The sequence below is a fragment of the Panonychus citri genome, unplaced genomic scaffold (assembly GCF_014898815.1).
Source record: "Panonychus citri isolate SS breed McGregor unplaced genomic scaffold, ASM1489881v1 Contig00137, whole genome shotgun sequence".
In the NCBI taxonomy this organism is placed as follows: domain Eukaryota; kingdom Metazoa; phylum Arthropoda; class Arachnida; order Trombidiformes; family Tetranychidae; genus Panonychus; species Panonychus citri.
Window position 1 is genome coordinate 349831 of NW_026515542.1, and position 19810 is coordinate 369640.

Sequence of the window (19810 nt, forward strand, 5' to 3'; positions counted from 1 at the left end):
AGTAAGCAAATAAAACTGATGATAGTTTTACTATTATGTGAATGTAAAACTTTACTCTTTCCACCTCAAAACCAACACGATTCAAATGGTTATCATGGTTATCGGTTTACAGATGATAATTTTCCTGAATAAGGTAATAAAAAGAGTAAAAATATCTATTGATGTAACAGAATTGAGCTTCGTGTGGATAAATACATGTACATGTATGTGTGTTTTTTTTGCTTCTATTTTCATTTATTCAGCTATTCGAATGTTTCTCCATCATGATGTTATTATTATTATCATATCAAGACTTTCGGATTCATTATGATGATCCGAATATATAATAAAAATAAAAAACAAGAAACGATAATAAAATAACATAAATGGTAACATATTATCATGAAGCTCCCATGGTACAATATTTTTCCCTTGCATTGTTTCATATTTGTTTCCAGATCCAATGATATATAATAAGAGTCTGAACTTATCATCATTATTATTATCTAATGATGCAAATAGTTTCATCTCACTCAAGTCTCATCTTCATGTTAATAGCTTAGTTTCCATGATGATAATGATTATAAGAACTTTTCCCCTTTTGATTATTTCTTAAATGTGAATTCACATGTAAACAAAAGTCTTAAGAATCAAAGTGAGAAACAACTTAAACTTTTACCATGAATGAGTTAAGATTTTCATGGATCTCTGTTACCAAGTCTACATTTCCAGTTCCATGAATCAATTTAACACAATTACCACTCTTACATTTGTATATTTGATACTCTATCAAGTTTAATCAACCAAAGCAATTCAAGTACGAACACTATTCCAGGTTAACTGAGATCCAGGGGAAAAATTCATTTAATCATATGAGAAAATCTAAACATGGTGATTATATATACTTACCGATTTACTGAATAAAGATAGAGGAGTTTTCTCATCGATAATGACCCTTGATGATCATTATTAACAAATAATTCTGGTAAAACTCGTGGTCAAGTTACAGATGAAATTTAATAAAATCACATGAATGAAAAATACGATATCATATGACTATCGAAACCATGATAATGTCTTAAGGTCATTATATGTTTAGACTCGAAAACAGTTATGATTTAACTCGCAATTTCAGTAAATATTTAGAAAGAGGAAGAGAAACAAGTTGATCAAAGTGAAAGAAGTTCTAAAAGTTCTGAGTTTACTAATTGAATATCTCGGCCTTTAGAACATAAATTGAGTAGAAAAACTAATAGAAAAAAATTGGAAAAAGAAAAGTTTTTGCCAGTTTATTTTTCTTTTTTCTCTTCTTCATTGTTTTCTTATTCTTTAGCTCATCAATTGATGGATAAGATTGTGAGGTGAGAAGAGAGAGAGAGAGAGAGAAATTTTTCTATTTTGTCTCACTTTTCGAATCAATAAAAAGGAATACAAAAGATTATCTCTGAGAACAATTAGTTCTATATTAAAGACAGAGAATTTATCTCTCCTTGTTCCCAGTTCTGTTTTTATTCATAACCAGAACTTTCTTTCCCTGCACCAAAGAGGGAAAATGGAAAAAAATAAGAAAGAAATAGAAAGAGAGAGAGAGAGAGGAAAAAATTTTCGACATGAAATCCAAAGAATAACAAAGAATAAAAAAAGTTCCTAAACGAAATTTTCATCTACATGATGCATCTTCATCTCTTTTTTGTCTCGAAAACCACTTATCAATTTCAATAGAAAAACATTCTTGGAGCAAGAAGGAATTCTGATTTAATACCATGAAGTGAAAGGTAATTCTTACCTTGGAATGATAAAACATTACGACTTTTATATAAGATGCATAAGTAAATCATGATTATCTAATTTACTCTCTATGAAATCTTTTAATACTACATGATAGATTCAAGGGTATCTTTTTGTATTCTTGGTATGAATATGATTTGTGAGATACTTATGAATCATCAAGAGTTTATCATTTCCGTAATAGTTACCATTCAAATTCAGTGTTTATCTGCATCATATTGCTAGTTAATCAAATTCCAAGTCGAGTGAACTTTCATCTGATTGAAGCTTATGGCAAGGAAATGGTCTTATACATATGATAAATCCTCAAAGATGTCAACTGAACTCTGTTGATAGTTTATAACTTGTGAATGCTGTAAACTTATCATCAATCATGATCATGACCATCATGATCATCAGCATCATTTTTGATTTTCCTCTCCTTATGTTCCCATGGCAATGTGTTTGTATTCACATGGACAATAAACACTGAGATTATTACTTTTAACACTCAATTGATTAAACTAACTAAAAGTTACTAAACTAATAATGTTCACAATAATAAATCAACTTTCAGCTTAACCATTTCAAATGATACAATTGTAGTATTAAGTGAATCAAGTTTAATCATGGAAGATGAAAGTTCAGTTAGGTAAGTCAAATAAGAAGTAAAAAATAATTTACAAGATTAACTTAACAAGATCTTCAGGTCAATTATCATAGTATCAATTCATAAGCAGCTACATGTATATTTTTCTTGATAAGGAAAATTAACAATAATTATTTGTAAATCAAAAGTTGATTTTTGTTAGGATAAAATAGTACGAGAAAAAATTCCACTATTCTTTTCTACTATTCTAAAAATTTGCATCGAATATAATATAAAGCTATGAATAGAACTTAGTTTACTTTGCATATTGTTTACGAGGCCAATTACAGCTAATTCTTGTTTAATAACCACTTCCCAATCGAATATCAGTTAACATTATGGTCATAACGAAACCAAAAGGTATTTACCTGTGGAAATAATTGAAAGAATAATTTTATGGAAATATATCCACCTGATAGTACATCACTGTCTAAGACTCCACTATATTCACGTGTTTTATCATAACACAGTTGATTAAGCCAAATACACAAAGAAAATCAATTTAATTAAGTAGATTATTTTTTGTAACGAAACTTTTCTCATAACTGAATGCCAGTGAGAAATTAACAGGTTTAGATTCTATTACAATGAACGTGCCAAAGGAATCTGATTTTACTATTTTCTTTTACTTTATTTTACACTACATAATCTATGCATCTAAATTATCGTCGACATATGCACCTAAATGTTAATATGGATAAGGTGGAAGAAAATTTTTGTGAGGTAAATTTATTTCAATAGAAAAGATCGGGTTACAATATTATGTTAATAATAATAATAGTTAATCTTAATATTTTATTACAATTAAATGGACATCAATCAATAATTACAATTGTAATTAAATAATCATATTTTTTCTATTTGATAAGTAGAAAAGAGAAAAAATGAAAAAGTTTCATTTGTTGATTTGTTGAAATTTTTTATTATCTGAGTTCACAGAATATTTTATTTCCAATGATTATCATACTCATCAGGTTACATCAGATAATCAAGTGAAGTTTATTGTTATTGTTATTATTGTTATTTTATTTTCGTTCACCTTAACAATTAAATTCCACAAGAATTTTACAATAATGTTAGTTGCAATAAGTACTTTTAAACAATTCTAACCCTTTACTTTGTGCAAATGATGATATGATAATGATACCATTAATAATAGTAATCCAATTCATCATGATGAGCCAAATTTACCAAAGTTGATTATGATAATTAATTTCAATAGAAAGACGAATAAGAGCTTTATAATGGATTTATTTTCCACTTGTAAATTGTAAGACATCAAGGTTTGTACGAGCAATTGTAGCAGCATATTTCAATTGCAACCAAAAAATTCTGATTGAGATCAGTTGATTGTAATTAAAAGAGTTTTTATTGTTTATTTTACTTTGATACTCTGGTTATTCATTGCAACTCTAAATTTTCACCAATTGACGAGATTGAAATTTTCATTTCTTTCAACTTGAAATTTTTGCAATCAGATTAATTGAAATATTAGATGATCAAATCACTTTATTAGTTATATAAGAAATTACCTAGGCTAATTCAAATATTAAAAATGTTCTTTGTGGGAATGGCGTAAGAACAATCTTCTCTGATATCTTAAGTAACAATACTTTTTTTAAAGCATCATAGAGCCTCACCATCTAAGAGTCACCTTTTCAAATGAAAAATCATTGATAATTTTAATCCATTAATCAAAATATAACAGTTATCAACTAGAAATGTAAACAATAAGAAATTATGAATGAATTAAATAGTAAAGCTGAAGGTTAACTCTTTTGATTTAAGTTAATTATACTTGTAGTTATTAAAAATAATGTACATTATCTGTATTTATTGCAAAAGTTGTATTCAGGGTATGTCTGTTGATATCCTATTACGTTAATTGTAAATTCTGAGTCATAATTTGGATTTTGGAATAATCTATTTGAATTGTGAACAATTAAGTTAACATTAGGCTTACAAATGCTACAAATATTCGACTTGACAAATGAAAAGGACAAATTTGTCTACCTGTTTGTAATACGAAAATTTTAATTACTCTTATGAAAAGTCAAACATTCTGTTTTGAATTGCATGATTGACATGATATATTTCATATGGAAATGTCTGGATTGCCTTAGGGATCATGTGAATTATTATAAGAGAAAAAAATAGCGAGATGTTGATTATAAATATAATAATCACAATGATGATAATTTTCAACCTTCCATGATAGTGATAATATCTGAAGATATGGAAATTGTTGCTTGAATATAATGATGTTACTTTGATGCTTAGAGCTGAAACCCTGACAAAATACCAAGAGAACTATTTTTTTTTTGCTGGTAAAAAATCGTATTTTCTATTATTCTGACATGATTATTAGCATTCTCTGTATATATTGTTATCCATCCCTGTCATGGATTCCAATGAATAGAAAACATGTATTTACATTTACATCTTGAGTATTTCAATTCATTTTGTCAGCATAGAAATTGTAATATATTAATCCAAGTATCAAGATGAGCATCACCATGATCATGGTATATATGAATTTTAAAAGTGGTTAATATTTAGTAATGGAAAAACACATAGAGAGAGAGATAGAGGGAAAAATATAAAATCTTCCTCAGGCAATTTTAGATTTTCAATGGAGAAAAAAGTTTTGAACTTATTCAAGTTTAAATGGTAGAATTGAAAACAGAAACTTTTATCCTCCTTGGAAAATACAATTAATATTGAATAATATTTACATTGGTTTGCCGAGAATCGTTATAATCAATTGCTGATAACCATTAATCATGGGAATTTGATTCCGATAAAAAGTTTCATTGGAACTGTGAAGTTTATGTTTATCTTTAAAATGAAAATCAAATCAATTGCAGTCAATTTAATTAACTAAAAAGTAATTGCAATCAAATTCTGGCTTAATTTAAGTTTTTTACTTTGATCAACAAGTCAAACTGTATCAATAATTTAATTGCTAATTATAATTTCCTGTCTACAGTTAAATGTTAATTGTGACTTTGCAATACAAGTGAATTTAGCTTTAGGCTATAAGAATTTGATTCTATTTTTGTTTAGATTGAAATTTTAATATTTAATTTGATTGAATAGAATCACTTTCAAGATAAATGTTTCACTCTAACCTTGATTGGAAGTCTTTGATTGAAACAATTATACAATTGTAATTGTCAACAACCATTCTGATTGTAATCATCCAATTGATTAAGTAATTGATTGTTGAGGATACTATTTGTTAAGAAAACTTTTTATTATTCAATCAATAAGATAATAGTTTAACAATAAATATTTGAAGTTGATTGATTTGCAATCTCATTATGGTTAATTGTTTGAATGTATTGATATTTACTTAGTGAAGATAATTTATTAATCGTTGTGAGAGATTTAATTTGTTTATAATCCAAATGATTAAGATATAATTTAAAATATTCTTGAGCCTTTCTTGTAATTAATATCCTCTGTGCAAGGATAAATTAGTGAACAATTTGATCCGGTTAAGGCAACCAGAGCTGCTTCCGAATACAATTTAACAGCGGGAACCAATTTAAGATGTAAATCATTTCTTTCAGCGGCAACTCTGTGGTCAAGTGAAACAATTGATACGAAATTGGTGATTAGGTTGGATAAGTCTCCAATATAAATTTGGAAAAGGAGTAAATTCTTACCCGAAAATATTGACCAATGCTCTTTCCAGGGTGGTCAATGTTACTGGTCGATCTTCACTTTTCAATGACCACTGGTAAACTTTACAAAGATGTTGACGTTTACAGGGTGTTGAGTGGACCTTTCTCACTTCGAGGGTTGTCTCAAGGAGAGAAAGAAACTTTTCAGTTGTCGGCTTATCGAGCAGAGGTAATTCCCAGGGTGTTCCAAGGTAAAATGACCGTTTCCGTCTTCGTCGACCAGTTAGACTACTCATTAGTCCTAAAAGATTGGATATAATAATAACAGATGAGAATAAGAAAATTTTCGATTGGATTAAATGTTCTAATCTATTTATTGGATTGAAAAAAAAGTGTCATTTCGATTAAAAATCAATTCTTCTAAATAAAAACTACTTTACTATTAATACTACTCTCGAATTAGAGTTCAATCATCATTCAGTCCGACAGGTAACATTTTCTTTTTACATTTGTGTGTATAGCTTGACCTCTCTGTCCATTGTCTCATGTCATGAGAGAAATATTAATTTTGAAACAATCATCATCATCGTTGATACAAATCATGTAATGGTTTCAATCATGATTGACAGTAGGCTAACAAACCAAATCAAGCATTATTACATTTACCGTTACCAAATAGCAATCATGATGATCATCATGACGTTAACCTTGATCATTTCATGTAAGTCATGGATATAATCAATATATTGAAACATGAAATTACTGATCAACTCAGTTTTAATCATCGTTTTTTTATCCTCATGTTACCTCATCCAGGGAGGATTAAGATAGTAATCTTAATACAGAATAAATTGTAAATCCTTATCGTTACTGTTTTTCAATTCTAATCGAGATGATTATTGGATTGAGAGATGATCTTAGATAAAAGTTTTGACGATTATAATTCAGAAGAGATTAGTGATAATAACAAAGATCACAGGGTAAAAAAATCTGATTCATTGGAATGGAAATTATCTCAACAATGTTGGGGTTTCTTTGGAAACTATTAATATTTCTTGAGGCGAAAAGAAGAAATCAACAAGAACAAGACATCGAGACGATCGATATCTCTTGGACGTTATTCAATCTCACCAAAGAAATGAATGAAATCAATAGAGAGAAATCAAAAATAATTCTCATTCATATTACTGCTAACAAAGAATAACCTGTAAGAAGATATTCTTCACATTCTCTCGATTCTTTATTCTTCCTCTGAGTTTACAAATTCTTTCGATTGTCGTTTTCTTTTTCTTTCCCTTAGAATTTTGACAAATTCTTTCGTTGTCTTCTATTGTGTTACAATCGACGAGAAAATAACAATAGAAAACAACAGAGAGAGAGAGAGAGAGAGAGAGGTGATGGTGAAAAAAGTTCAGAATACCATGAGATCAAGAATCATCATGAATCCATAAAAAGACACAATAGATGATTAACTTCATTTGATGGAGAAGTTTTTTTCTTCTTAATCTAGTATATTATTTTCATCCTCATCCCCATCATTATCTTCATAAGTTTCTATTATTAGAGATTATATTTACTCTCTCTCTCTCTCTCTCTCTCTCTCTCTCTCTCTCTCTCTCTCTCTCTCTCTCTCTTATACATGTATCTTATCTTCATCATCTTCATCACCGACTACAAGTCACATTCCAAGTTAAATACACCAAAAGATAATCATCAATAAGAAACAATCATCATAATCATAACCATGATTCTTGATATTATTTATTGTTATTCTGATGATAATTTACTATCATCATTATCTTCATGACTGAATTCTGTTGATAATGTATTTCCATCATCATCGGTTGTTACAATTTTGTGAAAATGATTCTCTAATAATATTAATAACACGAGAAGATAAAATAATGACCTTAGGCTATTGTTTTTTTGCTCTCATATTATTTTATTACCTTTATGGTTAATCAACTAGACTATTGCTCAGCCATCATTAACTATTAACAATATCATCATAATCACAATCAAAATTATTTTCATCAATCTAAGAAACAATTTAACTTTCCCACTGATTATCAATTGTCATTTTGATTGTCATAAGCTGATTTTATTGTTAAATTGTGATCATTAAGATAACTCTTGTTCACTAAATTATAATTGATTGTGTTTGATCATATTAACTCAATTTATTAGTTAATCTACTATGACAATGTATTTACAATTTATTAAATTATGAGGATTAACTTAATTTGATTAAAATTGAGCATGAAAGCTGATTAGATTGTGATGATGATAAAATTTAGCAAATTAAACTTGATCAAGACACTTGATTGACATTATAACAATCAAACGTTGTAATTGAATTAACAATTTTCTTTGTCAATTAAACTTTTTACTTACTAACATGATAATTTAATTGTTAAACTTTGATCACACTATTAATTTCATTGAAGGATAATCACAATCAACCCTTTTAATTTAAAAATAAACTTTAACACTTACAAAGTTAAACTTAATTGTTTCCTGTCTTCATTATTTATATAAATAATTAACTTGCCATTCTAATTAATTATTCAACAATTAGAGTCAAAGAACAGTGTTTATACATATAATATAAGAAACGAGTTATTCAATCGTGTTAATCAATTTAATTAATCAATCAATCAATCAATCAATTATCTTGTTGATAGAAAATGACTAATCAGAAAAGATTAGAAATAAGTTTTATACAATCGAACTTGTTTTAGAACTTTCTCTCGAACTTATGTTTCGTTTGAAATGTTCTAAGGTATTTCGAGTTCATTCATCCACTGAAAATGATAATTTCAGGGTATTTATCATGAAGAAGAAGATGATGATGATGATGATGATGATGATGGACAATACTAAGGAGAGACTACCACTGGTCAAGCAAAGGGGTTGAACCTTTTTTTTTATTTACTTTTTCCCCAACAGATTCATGGTCAGTGATTACTTTTAATAGCTGACCATTAACTCTTGCTGTTGATTAGTTAGTTAATAAAAATTACTGATAAAATAAATAATAACAATAAGGATAACAATCAAAAAGGTCATTCGAGTCCATTTGATACACAAGATTAATTCAAGATTAGTTTTCTCAATTTTCCTGGATTCTGATTCATTCCCATGGTGTTATCCATGAAAATAAATGTTTATTTTGTTTGTACTAAAGTAAAAGGATTCAACTGATTTAACTGATTTAGCTTTAACCTTGATGCTGGTAATTGATTGTGTCCCTTTTGTATGAAATGATTATATTATTATCCAATATAAAGGTTAACAATTAACGATAATCAATATGATAAAATTTTATCAACGATTTAGTTATTAGATTTGAACGATTGTGAAAATCAAATAATAATCAAAATCTTTTCATCAGATTGTAAATAGTTTGCTGATTAAATGATTGGAAATTAAGCTTCCACCAATCATGATAAATTGTAATTCCTTTTTGATAATCATAATCGTGATTAGATTTTGATTATTACAATTGTCAGAATTAACTTAGAACCTTTTCTGTTAAATAAGAAACAAAATGGGCTCGATTTTGAAGGTTCGAAAGTTGAAAGTTTTCTGATTTGGAAAAAAAATTTTTTCTTCTTCGATTCTAATCATTGAATTCCTATTTATCGGATTGAATTGTTGTTATCATTTCTTTTCCATGGTACATAGACCATGAAATCCTATTGTATTTATCAATAATCTCTCTTGATATTTCCTTGATTATTTATATATAATTTCTTTTCTTCGAATAATTTAAAAAAATTTCTTCTTCATCTTCTTCTCTTATATTTGATTACCATGAGAATAGAAATCAAAAGTTCAGAATAAAAGTGATGGTGAAGAAAATAATTTCTTCTTCTCTTCTTATTCCAACTTATTTTTACTCTCATAAATTCTAAAGTTTTTTTTTTCTTTCATCATTTGTTCTCAGGATTCAGAACTTTTTTTCCTACTCTTCGAACTTGTCTAGATTAATATCAAATTAAAACTCGAAAATGAATCGAAATTTTCATAAACTCTTCTCATGGTTAAGAGTCTCTCTAAATCCTAATGGGTAAAATTAGATTTACCATTTTTTCAATGTTCTCATGAAAAGATGAGTGTAATAATTATTATCATGTGATGCGATTCTTGTTAATCACAAATGAAGATCATCATGATTTTATCGTTGGAAAACCAATCATAGGAAATGAATGGATATTAATATCTGAGTGTTTCCATTGTGGTTTAATTGTTTAGTAGGTTGTTTGACTTTCACTTTCAATTGAACCAAAAAAAACACTTTGATTAACTAATTGATTATTTTACCTGAGGGTAGATTTAGATTACCAGTAACTGCATAAATGGCTGGTAAGATGGTTAATCCATAGATAACACTTGTCATTAATAAAGTACTTAATCCAATCTTACGAGCTAATCCGGGATTATAAAGATACAAAGGTATTCGTGCATTGGAATCACTGATTAATGGATGAGAAACAGCGTAATCAGATATTGATGTTTCACTTGATTGACGTGAAGGATGAGAAGATGATGAGGATGATAAAAGGGTTGAAGATAAATTTCTGTAAGACATGAATGGAGAGAGGAGAAGATTTTTCAGCGAAAACAATGAAGGAAAACTTTTAGATTCATTGGATATGGAAACTTTTTCTGAAGATGAAGATGAATTAACAGAATCAATTGATGATGAAGATGAAGATGAAGATGATAAATCAGGTAATGGGCCAAAAACCTCTGCTGAATCAAATTTACATTCAACTGGTGGTGTAAATAAAGTGACCGTGGTAACAATTAACAATAATAATCTCAATTGGTTAACGGATATTGATAAAGTCGCCATGTTGTTTGTTCATTTAATATTGTAACGTGTTGGTTATTACACATGACTTTGTATGAGAGTTTGAAAAACAGAAGATGGAGATTTAAGCCTCAGGTAAGTTAGATACCTGTGAAATGATGATGATGATGATGATGATAAGAAAGGAATAAAGAGAGAGATAAAAGGAAGATAAAAGAAGCTAAGAATTTTTTGTTCCGAATTGAACATAACACGGTTTTATGATCTTCACGGGTCGGTCATCATCCAATGAAAAAAATGCTTTTTATCATCATCATCATCTTGACATCTTCTTCATCATCTTTTTCTCACAGTTTTTCATCATCATCATCATCATCTAGTAATTACCTCGAAGGATAAAATTGTTTTTCTGTGTCGCTGATACATTTTATCACCAACCAATTTACCCGCAGGCTTTAAACATGATTACATTTTCTTTTTGTGTACCAATTAACTTATTGTATGAGTAATAATGAGTAATAATTAGGATAATTAACTCAATCGAAATTCAAAACAAGTTCTTATTATTTTTATACAATTAACAAAAAAATCATAATGAGAGAGAGAGAGAGAGAGAGAGAGAGAGAGAGAGAGAGAGAGAGAGAGAGAGAGAGATGTGATTATTATCATTTGATTAGTATTGGAGGTTAGTTAATTCTGGAATATGTATAATAATAACAACAATAAATGGTAAATTGATTGTTATGGTAATAATTATAATCAATTGTTTGAGCATATACAATATAAGTACAGGTAAATGATGATACTAGAGATGATGATGATGATGATGATGATGAAGAGAAAGAATCTTTCTTTTATATATTATATTATATTAATATATATGAGAAATTATCATGACAATAGTTTCTCTTGCTGGTGAATTTGTTTCATCAATTTCCTTATTATTATTACGATGATGATTAACGAAAATGATTAAGAATATGATTGTTTGGATTATCATCATTTAGATGATGATGATGATGTTTCAATTCATTACGGTCTCATGAATATCATTCTGTTGTAAGATAATGATGTTCCCTTGTTATTATCATCACAATCCTCGAGTCCATGTCGGCAAAATGTGAAGGCATTTTTCTCGGTCAAGCTTATCCAAAATAAATAATATTTCACAAACCAGAACGATAATCAAGCCATGTAACAATTAACTCTTAAACAGAAGAGTGAGAAAATGAATGAATACCATTTTTCCATTGTTAATTGTATCATTTTTTGTTCCGGAGAATTTTTTTTTTTTTTGTTTCTTTGTATTTCTTTTTACCATCATCAAGAAAATTTAATCAATCCGTTGGGTGGAGTGGGTAATTTAGTTGTAATATCAATAAGATTTGATCCAGAAACAGTAATGTAAACAAAAAGAGTTACATCAATTTGATCATCATCATCATCATCCAGTGGAAACACCAAGTCAACCATCATCATCATCACCATTGTCATCGTTACCAGTTATCATCATCATCATGGTTGGACAATAATAACAATCAACGAGAGATTATCGTCTCAAATTGTATCATTGAGGATTATATTATATCTACAAAAAAGAAAGGCATTGAAAAAAATCTTTTTCCGGTTTTGCAAACAGTTTCAACTCTTTTCTTCATCAGTTTACTTTCATGATTATCGTTTTCTTTGCATTCCCTTCATGAATCTTGGTGAGATGTATTGTTGCAATTATAAGCCAAGCATTTAAAGAGGTTAATTTCTGATTGGAACATTAAATTAGATGAACCACCATGAACAAGAGATTGAGGAACCATTGGAAAAGGAGTCAGAGAGAGAGAGAGAGAGAGAGAGAGAGAGAAACAATAAGATATTAAGATTCTTCATCATCTAGAAAATGAACAAAAATAAAGAAAAATGTTCAAACTAATTATATGTAAAACCATTGAGTCAGAATTCAGGTATGATTGTTTTCCCAAGGTGTATAAAGCTTGGCAATAGACACACATATAGACAAATATACGCACACACATGATAGGGAGAGCAGAATTAACAATAAATTGATGAGAGAAGAGAAATGAAAAAGAATGGACCAGGAAAGAATGAAAAATAAAGATGAAATTGAAGAGGTTCCAAATATTAGATGAAGAGGAAAAAGAATCAGCAACAAAATATTATTATATTTGCGACTTGATGTGTTAGATTAATTTGTTACTTGATCTTCTTGTTTGTTTATTATGTTATTTGTATTGATTCAAATTGAATCTTTTTTTGTTGTTGTTGTTGTTGTGAACCAAAAATCCAGAGTTAGATATTAACAATTAGCTTTGAAATTTCATGATGATAGAAGATGATTGGGAGTAAAGGTTTCTTTCAATGAATATGCATCAGCCACGAGTAGTTCAACTTCATTATCTCCCCAATGAAAAGTGGGTAAATTTTGTAGATACAATATTAACCCTTGGAAATCATTTTCTTGGAGAAGATTTTTTGACCAATATCGGAGGAAAGCCGCACAAACGTATAGATGGAAAGAGGCTGCAAAAGGTGATCCATTACCAAGTGAATTATTGGTTGTGGTTGATGAGGTTAAATTAGATGATTCAAGGAGAGATGAGGAGAGAGTTGATCCTGTCGATGAACTGGTAACATTGGCAGTAGATGAGGTCAAGGCTCCTTCAGCCAAATAAGTGTCCCAAAGGCGTATGATACAGCGTAAAGGCAGCTCACGAATGAGAAGATTATTCATCCAGCGAAATGAGAATAGTAAATAGTGAACATTGTGACAGGTTAAATGATTATGAAGTTTAGAGTCAATTCTAGACATTACTCGAGCAAGAAGGTTAACTAATGATTGGATTCCTGGTTGAGCAAAGGTGTAATTGTCTTGTATGGAATCCAATAGTTTATTTAATGACCAAAAGGAATCAGCTTCAACTCCTTGTAGTACCTCTTCGGAAAGTGTTGATACATTTAGATGGTCAAGTTCCGTTAATGAATGGGTTGGCATAAATTCTGATAAATAGACGACGAAAAAAGGTATCACAAGGTCATTCATTCCTTGAACATAACCTGAAGCAGGATGACGAATAGAATAGATGTAAAGTATCCGTTGAAATATTCGTTGGACAATTTCTTGCTGAAAAATGGATACCAAGGGTTGCATTCGAGGTATATCAATGTGAATTTGTCTCCAAATCTCATCATCAGGACATCGATTGTTATTATAATATTGTTCAACATAATGTTGATAATCAGATCTTTTCCGAGTTAAAGCTGCAATCCTTTTCTCCCTGACCACAGGTAAATAGCCTAATAATAGTTTCCAAGTTATATGGCGAACCGAAGGTGGAACACCAGCCCAAGCCATTGAACGTAATTCATTTAAATCGGTTACCTCATCTTGATAAATTAGCTTCTTAAATTTGATCAGCTTATTGTCCATCATTGATTGTTTGGTTGATGACATGATTGTATATATAAATTATCAAGGAAGGAAAAAGAGTGAAAATTGATTGATGTCCACTAATTGATCTATTCTTATATGGTTATATATGATCAAAGAGAAAATAAAGTCAATAGAATTCAAGAGAATATTGAAAATATTTAGATTATAAGGGAAAAAAAAAGAAAGAGATGGAAAGATAAAAATAAAAAGAGAGGAAGAAAAAGAAAGGGAAAATAAAGAAAGAGGAAAAGATAGAGAAAGAGAAAGAGAGTGAAAGAGGAGAAAGAGAAAAGCAGGGAAGAATTTGTTCCAATAAGATTAGATGGAGAAAAAGAGTTGACTTAAATTGGATATTGGCGCTAAATGGTTCAATGATTAGTAGATATAAATTTATTTCACTTGATTAACTAGTTAATCACAAAACATAAAAAACTGCAAACAAAAATATAATATAAACATTTAGATATAAAAACATCAACTCAACAAAAACATAAACAGAAAATGAAAACAAATGAAAAAGAGAAGGGGTCATCTTTTAATTACCGATTAATCGGATTTTCGTTTTCAATTTTTTTCGTGATTTATTAATTTTTTTGTTTGTGGATTAACTGGTGATTAGTGATTAGAATTTTATGGTGATTAGTGTTAATTTGTTAATTGTTACCTGTTGGAGTGTGTATGTTGTTTATTGGCGATTTGATTGATTGGTGTTTGTTTTTAATTTAATTTTAGTCTGTTGGGAGTTTGGATTGGATTGATTGAGTTTATTGGATTATTGTGATATAATTGTTGTTACTTTAATTGAGAAATTAGCTTTAATTTGTTTGGTTGATGATTGATTAGTATTTGAAATTGTTTAAATTATGGAGATTATTGAATAATTTGAATTTTGTTTTTGTTTTTAAATTGTTTGATTATCTTTAGAGTAAAGGACAAAAGTTTTACTCTTAATTTGAGTTGAATGTTAATCAGTTAATTGTTGATGATAATGATGAGCAATTGTGTATTTTTTAAGCTGGAAATATTATCTAAATGAAGCTGAAAATGGCTTCATAGTTGAATGGGTTAGATTTTTTTCTAAAAGATAATTGGAGCAGAGAGAGAGAGAGAGAGAGAGAGAGAGAGAGAGAGAGATGAAGATGAAGATGAAGATAAGAGAGAGAGACAACTGATAGAGAAAGTCATTAATCTAATAAGTAATCAAGAGTTGTGAACGATAGTAAATGGGAGATAAAGACAAGACGAATGTCGATCGAGAAGAAAAAGAAAGAGAAAAAGAAAGTGAAAGAACTTAAAAAGTGATAATAATTATCACCTTCGAACTGAGAGCGACAAATAAATCGAATGAATTTTCAAAAGTTCTGAGAGTAACGGTAGAGTTAATTCAATAATAAACTTCATCTCAATGTTAGAAAGAAAGGAAGAAAAAAAGATTAAGATGATATAATGATGATGAAGATGAAAAAGGGGCTTAGGGTGTGAGAGTAATTTTGATCATTCGAAAGCCGCGAAAAAGTAACATTGATTTTCGTCATAAAAAAACCTAACCCTTTTTTCACTTTTATCACCGATCATTAGTTGATCATTGATGTTGATTCACTTTTAATTTTCCATTTTCATTATTATCAAGTTAACGATTAGAAAGTGATAATAAACATTTCAGATGATTAACTTAAATCATCTTAATGTTTCTATCAAGGTTAAAATTCCCATTCAACTTTTAGCTAATCTTTTTACAGATAATCTAATGGTGATGATCCTTTAAAGGGATTGGATTTATTGTTTTAACGGTTTAAAGGGATTTATTAGCTAATGATAACCTTTGATAGTTGATTAGAAATAAGTAAAATCAATGTTAACTTTTACCTTCTTCTTAATTGTGATCAACGATAAAACTTAAGCTCTTCCCATCGAGAGGTAAAAAAACACACCAACCTACTAATCAACACCAATCGGTAGGCTGTAAATTGGGTAAGACTATTGATCTGATGATGATGATGATAGTAAACAAATGATGATGAATGAAGATGAGAGTGAGAATGCAAATGTAAATGATCATTGATGCGATGATTGGAGGAGATTTAAATACCTCAATGGATTGGGACAACTTTTTCATTCGACAACGTTAGTTAGACGAGAACAGGAGAGAGAGAGGAGAAAATTGCGAAAATCGGTAAATTGTTTAAAAAAAAGTGAATTCGAAAGTGAAAATTTGGAATCGAAATTAATTTTCCATTATGGTTTATCCATATTCATTTGTACGGTTACTTTTAACTGTTGGACTTTTAGGTTTTGTTGTTAGTGCTCAAAGTAGTGGAAATCATCATCATCATCATCAACAACATCGTCATCGACACCATGGTGGTAATCATCATCATCATCATAACCATCATTTGGATAAAATTTTACCTCGATCATCATCACCATCATCATCTGAAGGTGATTGTGGATGTGATGAAGATGCTTCATTACAACATCATCTTTCCTCAGGTAAATTGTTGTCACCTCGAAGTTTAAATCAACAATTAAAACCAAACAATTTGATGATGGAAAATCTTGGCAATTATGGATTCGTACCTCTTAACCTTTCACCTCCTCATCCTCATCCTCCTCAATCCTCTCCAGCTGATCATTTGTTGCTACGACCTTCAGTTTCTCAGCAACTTTCAGCGCCAACAATTGTTACCACGGCTGAAGCTCGACCTGCTCGACAATTTAATTATCCTAATATGAGCCCTCGCCAGGCCAAAGTGAACGAATACTTTTACAAAAGTGACCCAGGTCATCCAATCATGTCACCTTATACCCTGAAGGGTAAAGATGGTCGACTTTATACCAACTATCGACCCGATCATCAAGTTCCCGATGAACATTTACCATCAGCAGCGGCCACAGGTTCATCTTCTCGTTATGTTCCCGCTCCTTCAAGTTCAGTTTTAGGTCGACGAGTCGCTCGATCATTAATGCCCTCAGAAATGTTCATGGGCTCACCTCAACCAGGAATGGAAATGGATCCAATTAAACGTAACGATGGAAGTGAATTAATGTATCCAAGTGACTTTGGCTTCGCTTCACCCGGTTCATATCCTCGACCTGGTGCTTCCGCTTCTGGTGTCCCACCACAACTTTGGAATTCATTTGCACAATTGTCTCCACCCCAATGGTCATCATCAAACCTTTCACCAGTTCCAGTTCGTTTATCAGGATTAACGGCTAACGGCTTAACCAATCCAGGTAATCCTTTAATCCAAGGTTCATCTCCAGTAAACTCTCCTGGTGCCAATGGTGTCCCAATGCCCGGGTCAACACCCGGAGGGTCACCAGGTTCCCCTGGACAGCAAATGAATATGCACAATTGGTTCAATTTCCTTAATCAACCTTTCTATGGTCCACCAATGATGAACCCTTTCCAAACAATGACCGGTAATCCAATTGATCCTTCACAACAATTACCTCAACCTTTACAACCTCAATTACCCCAACAACTTCAACAACAACAGCAACAACAGTCTACAGGTAATTCATCAACTGAAAAGGGTGAGAAAAACACCTCAGGGGAGGATAATTCAAATGATGATAGTGCCAATAAACCAAATAATCGCCGTCAACGATTACTAAATCAACTCAACAATTTAAGTCGAGCTCCTCTCGAAAATATTAGAAACTTTTTCCAAAGAGTAACATCAACCACAACCACAGAATCACCCAAAGACAATGAATCTTAAAAATCTCCCTCCGGGCTCACTAATCACACCACCATCACAATCACCACCGTCATCGACATAAATCATAGTAAAAAGTTAAGAAATTGAATAAAAATCATCGATTATCATCATTAGCGATCAGAGAAAAACCAAACAATCAAATTAGTGTTTCCCTCTTCTTTTAACTGGCGACAATCAATTAACTAATTGACTTAATTTTTTAATTGTTCCTTTTCATTCTTAACAATGTTACCAATTAAATATCTGTTCTTTGTGCCATGTAGCTTGAGTTAATTAACTTCTATTAGTTGATTAACTCAGCATTCTTACATTCACATTTTTCCTCTATTAATGTATTCATTTAATAATCTTATTGTTGTTTTCATCTTTTAATTGTTCCTTGTCTACCTTAATTGTATTTCTATGTGTTAATTGTCACAATGTTTTAATTGTTTCCAATTGTCTCGTTTCCTCAAATCAATTAACGTATCGTTAAAACCTTAATTGTCTTGTTTGTCTTTCCATGTTTTTGTTTGTATTTCTTTTCATTTAATTGTATTAATTTACCTTAATTATTTGTCTTCATCATAACAATCATCATCATCATCATCATCTTCGTCGTCGTAATTATCACAATCATAATCATCATCATCTGATTAATTAACATCTTATTTTGTTTAATTGTCTATTTTTTTATTTGTCTACAATTTACTAATTCATCTTGTCCAAAATAATTGAGATTTAATCTCAACTGTTAAACTTTAATTAACTAATCGCAGTTAATTATCTTTGCTGTTAATATTATTAAACATTGACAACACTTCCTCTTAAATCAAGTTAATCATAATTCAACAATTAAATTAGATCAAAGGTGAGTGATTAAATATTTAATCGATTAATTCAGTTCCTGTAATCATGATAAATATCATTTCTTTCAACAGATTCATTTCCACCATAATTAATCACAATAAGAAATTAACTGAAAATCAGAATAAAATCCGAAAAAATTAAACTGCCACTAATCAACTATCATCAATCGAGGCAATTTTCAAATGATAATAATAATGCTTAGATATTAATTGTTGATTCTTAATGAATGTTCAAATAAACTGATAATCTAAAAAAAAATTTATACTTTGAACGATAAAAATTAATGAACCTTTCGCTTTCAATCATCATTGATATTGTCTAGTCGAGATAATTTAAATCAAAATGATTTAATTTATTACGATGATTAGTTAACATGTTTGGTTTTTTAATCACTTTACAACGTGTGTGATCAACTGTTAATGGTTTCGTTGACTGTTTAATGAACGTTCATTGATTAATCCATCAAGATGTCGATGATAGTTGACTATTAATTGCGGTTCAATGATGATCAACAAATGATGAGAGAGAGAGAGAGAGAGAGAGAGAGAGAGAGAGAGAGAGAGAGATAAACAACTATTAACTTTTTCTCAACTCATTCTGATTAGTTGATAATCATCCTGAATTACAATCTCAATCAGAATACTTTAAATAGATTAGAGAGAGTTGAATACGAAACAAAAAGTAAAAACAAAATTAACAGTTAACCTTAATTGTGAATTTAACAGGGTTCAATTCAAGCTTCTCATGATAATCAATATGAGGAGAGAAAAAAAAAGTTGTGAAACTTAAATTAGTTGGTTATATATTCACTTAACTATTTAAAGTTGATTAAGAGAAGACAATTGACTTTTCCCAAAATAATTCAACCAATTCGGTAAATCATTCATTATGTTTTTACTTTAGTATAATCTTTGATTGGTTGATTAAAGACTTAATTGTTGTTTGATG

The 19810-nt window shown here is 29.7% G+C and overlaps 3 protein-coding genes across 3 annotated transcripts; 1 reads left to right on the forward strand and 2 right to left on the reverse strand.

Annotated features, from left to right (window-relative positions):
• Positions 1 to 5638: 5638 nt before the first annotated feature.
• Positions 5639 to 11268, reverse strand: LOC128392847 (uncharacterized). The gene is made up of 3 exons (XM_053352935.1): positions 10351 to 11268; positions 6067 to 6325; positions 5639 to 5978 (listed from the first exon to the last, which is right to left on the reverse strand). The coding sequence occupies exons 1-3, from the start codon at positions 10883 to 10885 to the stop codon at positions 5822 to 5824; spliced, it is 951 nt and encodes a 316-aa protein (XP_053208910.1). The 5' UTR covers positions 10886 to 11268; the 3' UTR covers positions 5639 to 5821.
• A 1744-nt stretch (positions 11269 to 13012) lies between these two features.
• On the reverse strand, positions 13013 to 14786 carry LOC128392845 (TBC1 domain family member 22B-like). Its single transcript, XM_053352933.1, has one exon. The coding sequence runs from the start codon at positions 14307 to 14309 to the stop codon at positions 13176 to 13178; it is 1134 nt and encodes a 377-aa protein (XP_053208908.1). The 5' UTR covers positions 14310 to 14786; the 3' UTR covers positions 13013 to 13175.
• An 888-nt stretch (positions 14787 to 15674) lies between these two features.
• Positions 15675 to 19418, forward strand: LOC128392838 (uncharacterized). Its single transcript, XM_053352926.1, has 2 exons — positions 15675 to 18863; positions 18934 to 19418. The coding sequence occupies exon 1, from the start codon at positions 16526 to 16528 to the stop codon at positions 18011 to 18013; it is 1488 nt and encodes a 495-aa protein (XP_053208901.1). The 5' UTR covers positions 15675 to 16525; the 3' UTR covers positions 18014 to 18863; positions 18934 to 19418.
• The last annotated feature ends 392 nt before the right edge of the window (positions 19419 to 19810 follow it).

Excerpts from the sequence above, each read along its gene's own strand:
- LOC128392847 (XM_053352935.1), bottom strand. The coding sequence starts at position 10,885 with ATGGCGACTTTATCAATATCCGTTAACCAATTGAGATTATTATTGTTA. Across the intron at positions 6,326-10,350 it reads TAATCTAAATCTACCCTCAG|GACTAATGAGTAGTCTAACT; the intron begins GTAAAATAATCA and ends CCAATCTTTTAG. Across the intron at positions 5,979-6,066 it reads GCATTGGTCAATATTTTCGG|AGTTGCCGCTGAAAGAAATG; the intron begins GTAAGAATTTAC and ends ACTTGACCACAG.
- LOC128392845 (XM_053352933.1), bottom strand. The coding sequence starts at position 14,309 with ATGTCATCAACCAAACAATCAATGATGGACAATAAGCTGATCAAATTT.
- LOC128392838 (XM_053352926.1), top strand. The coding sequence starts at position 16,526 with ATGGTTTATCCATATTCATTTGTACGGTTACTTTTAACTGTTGGACTT.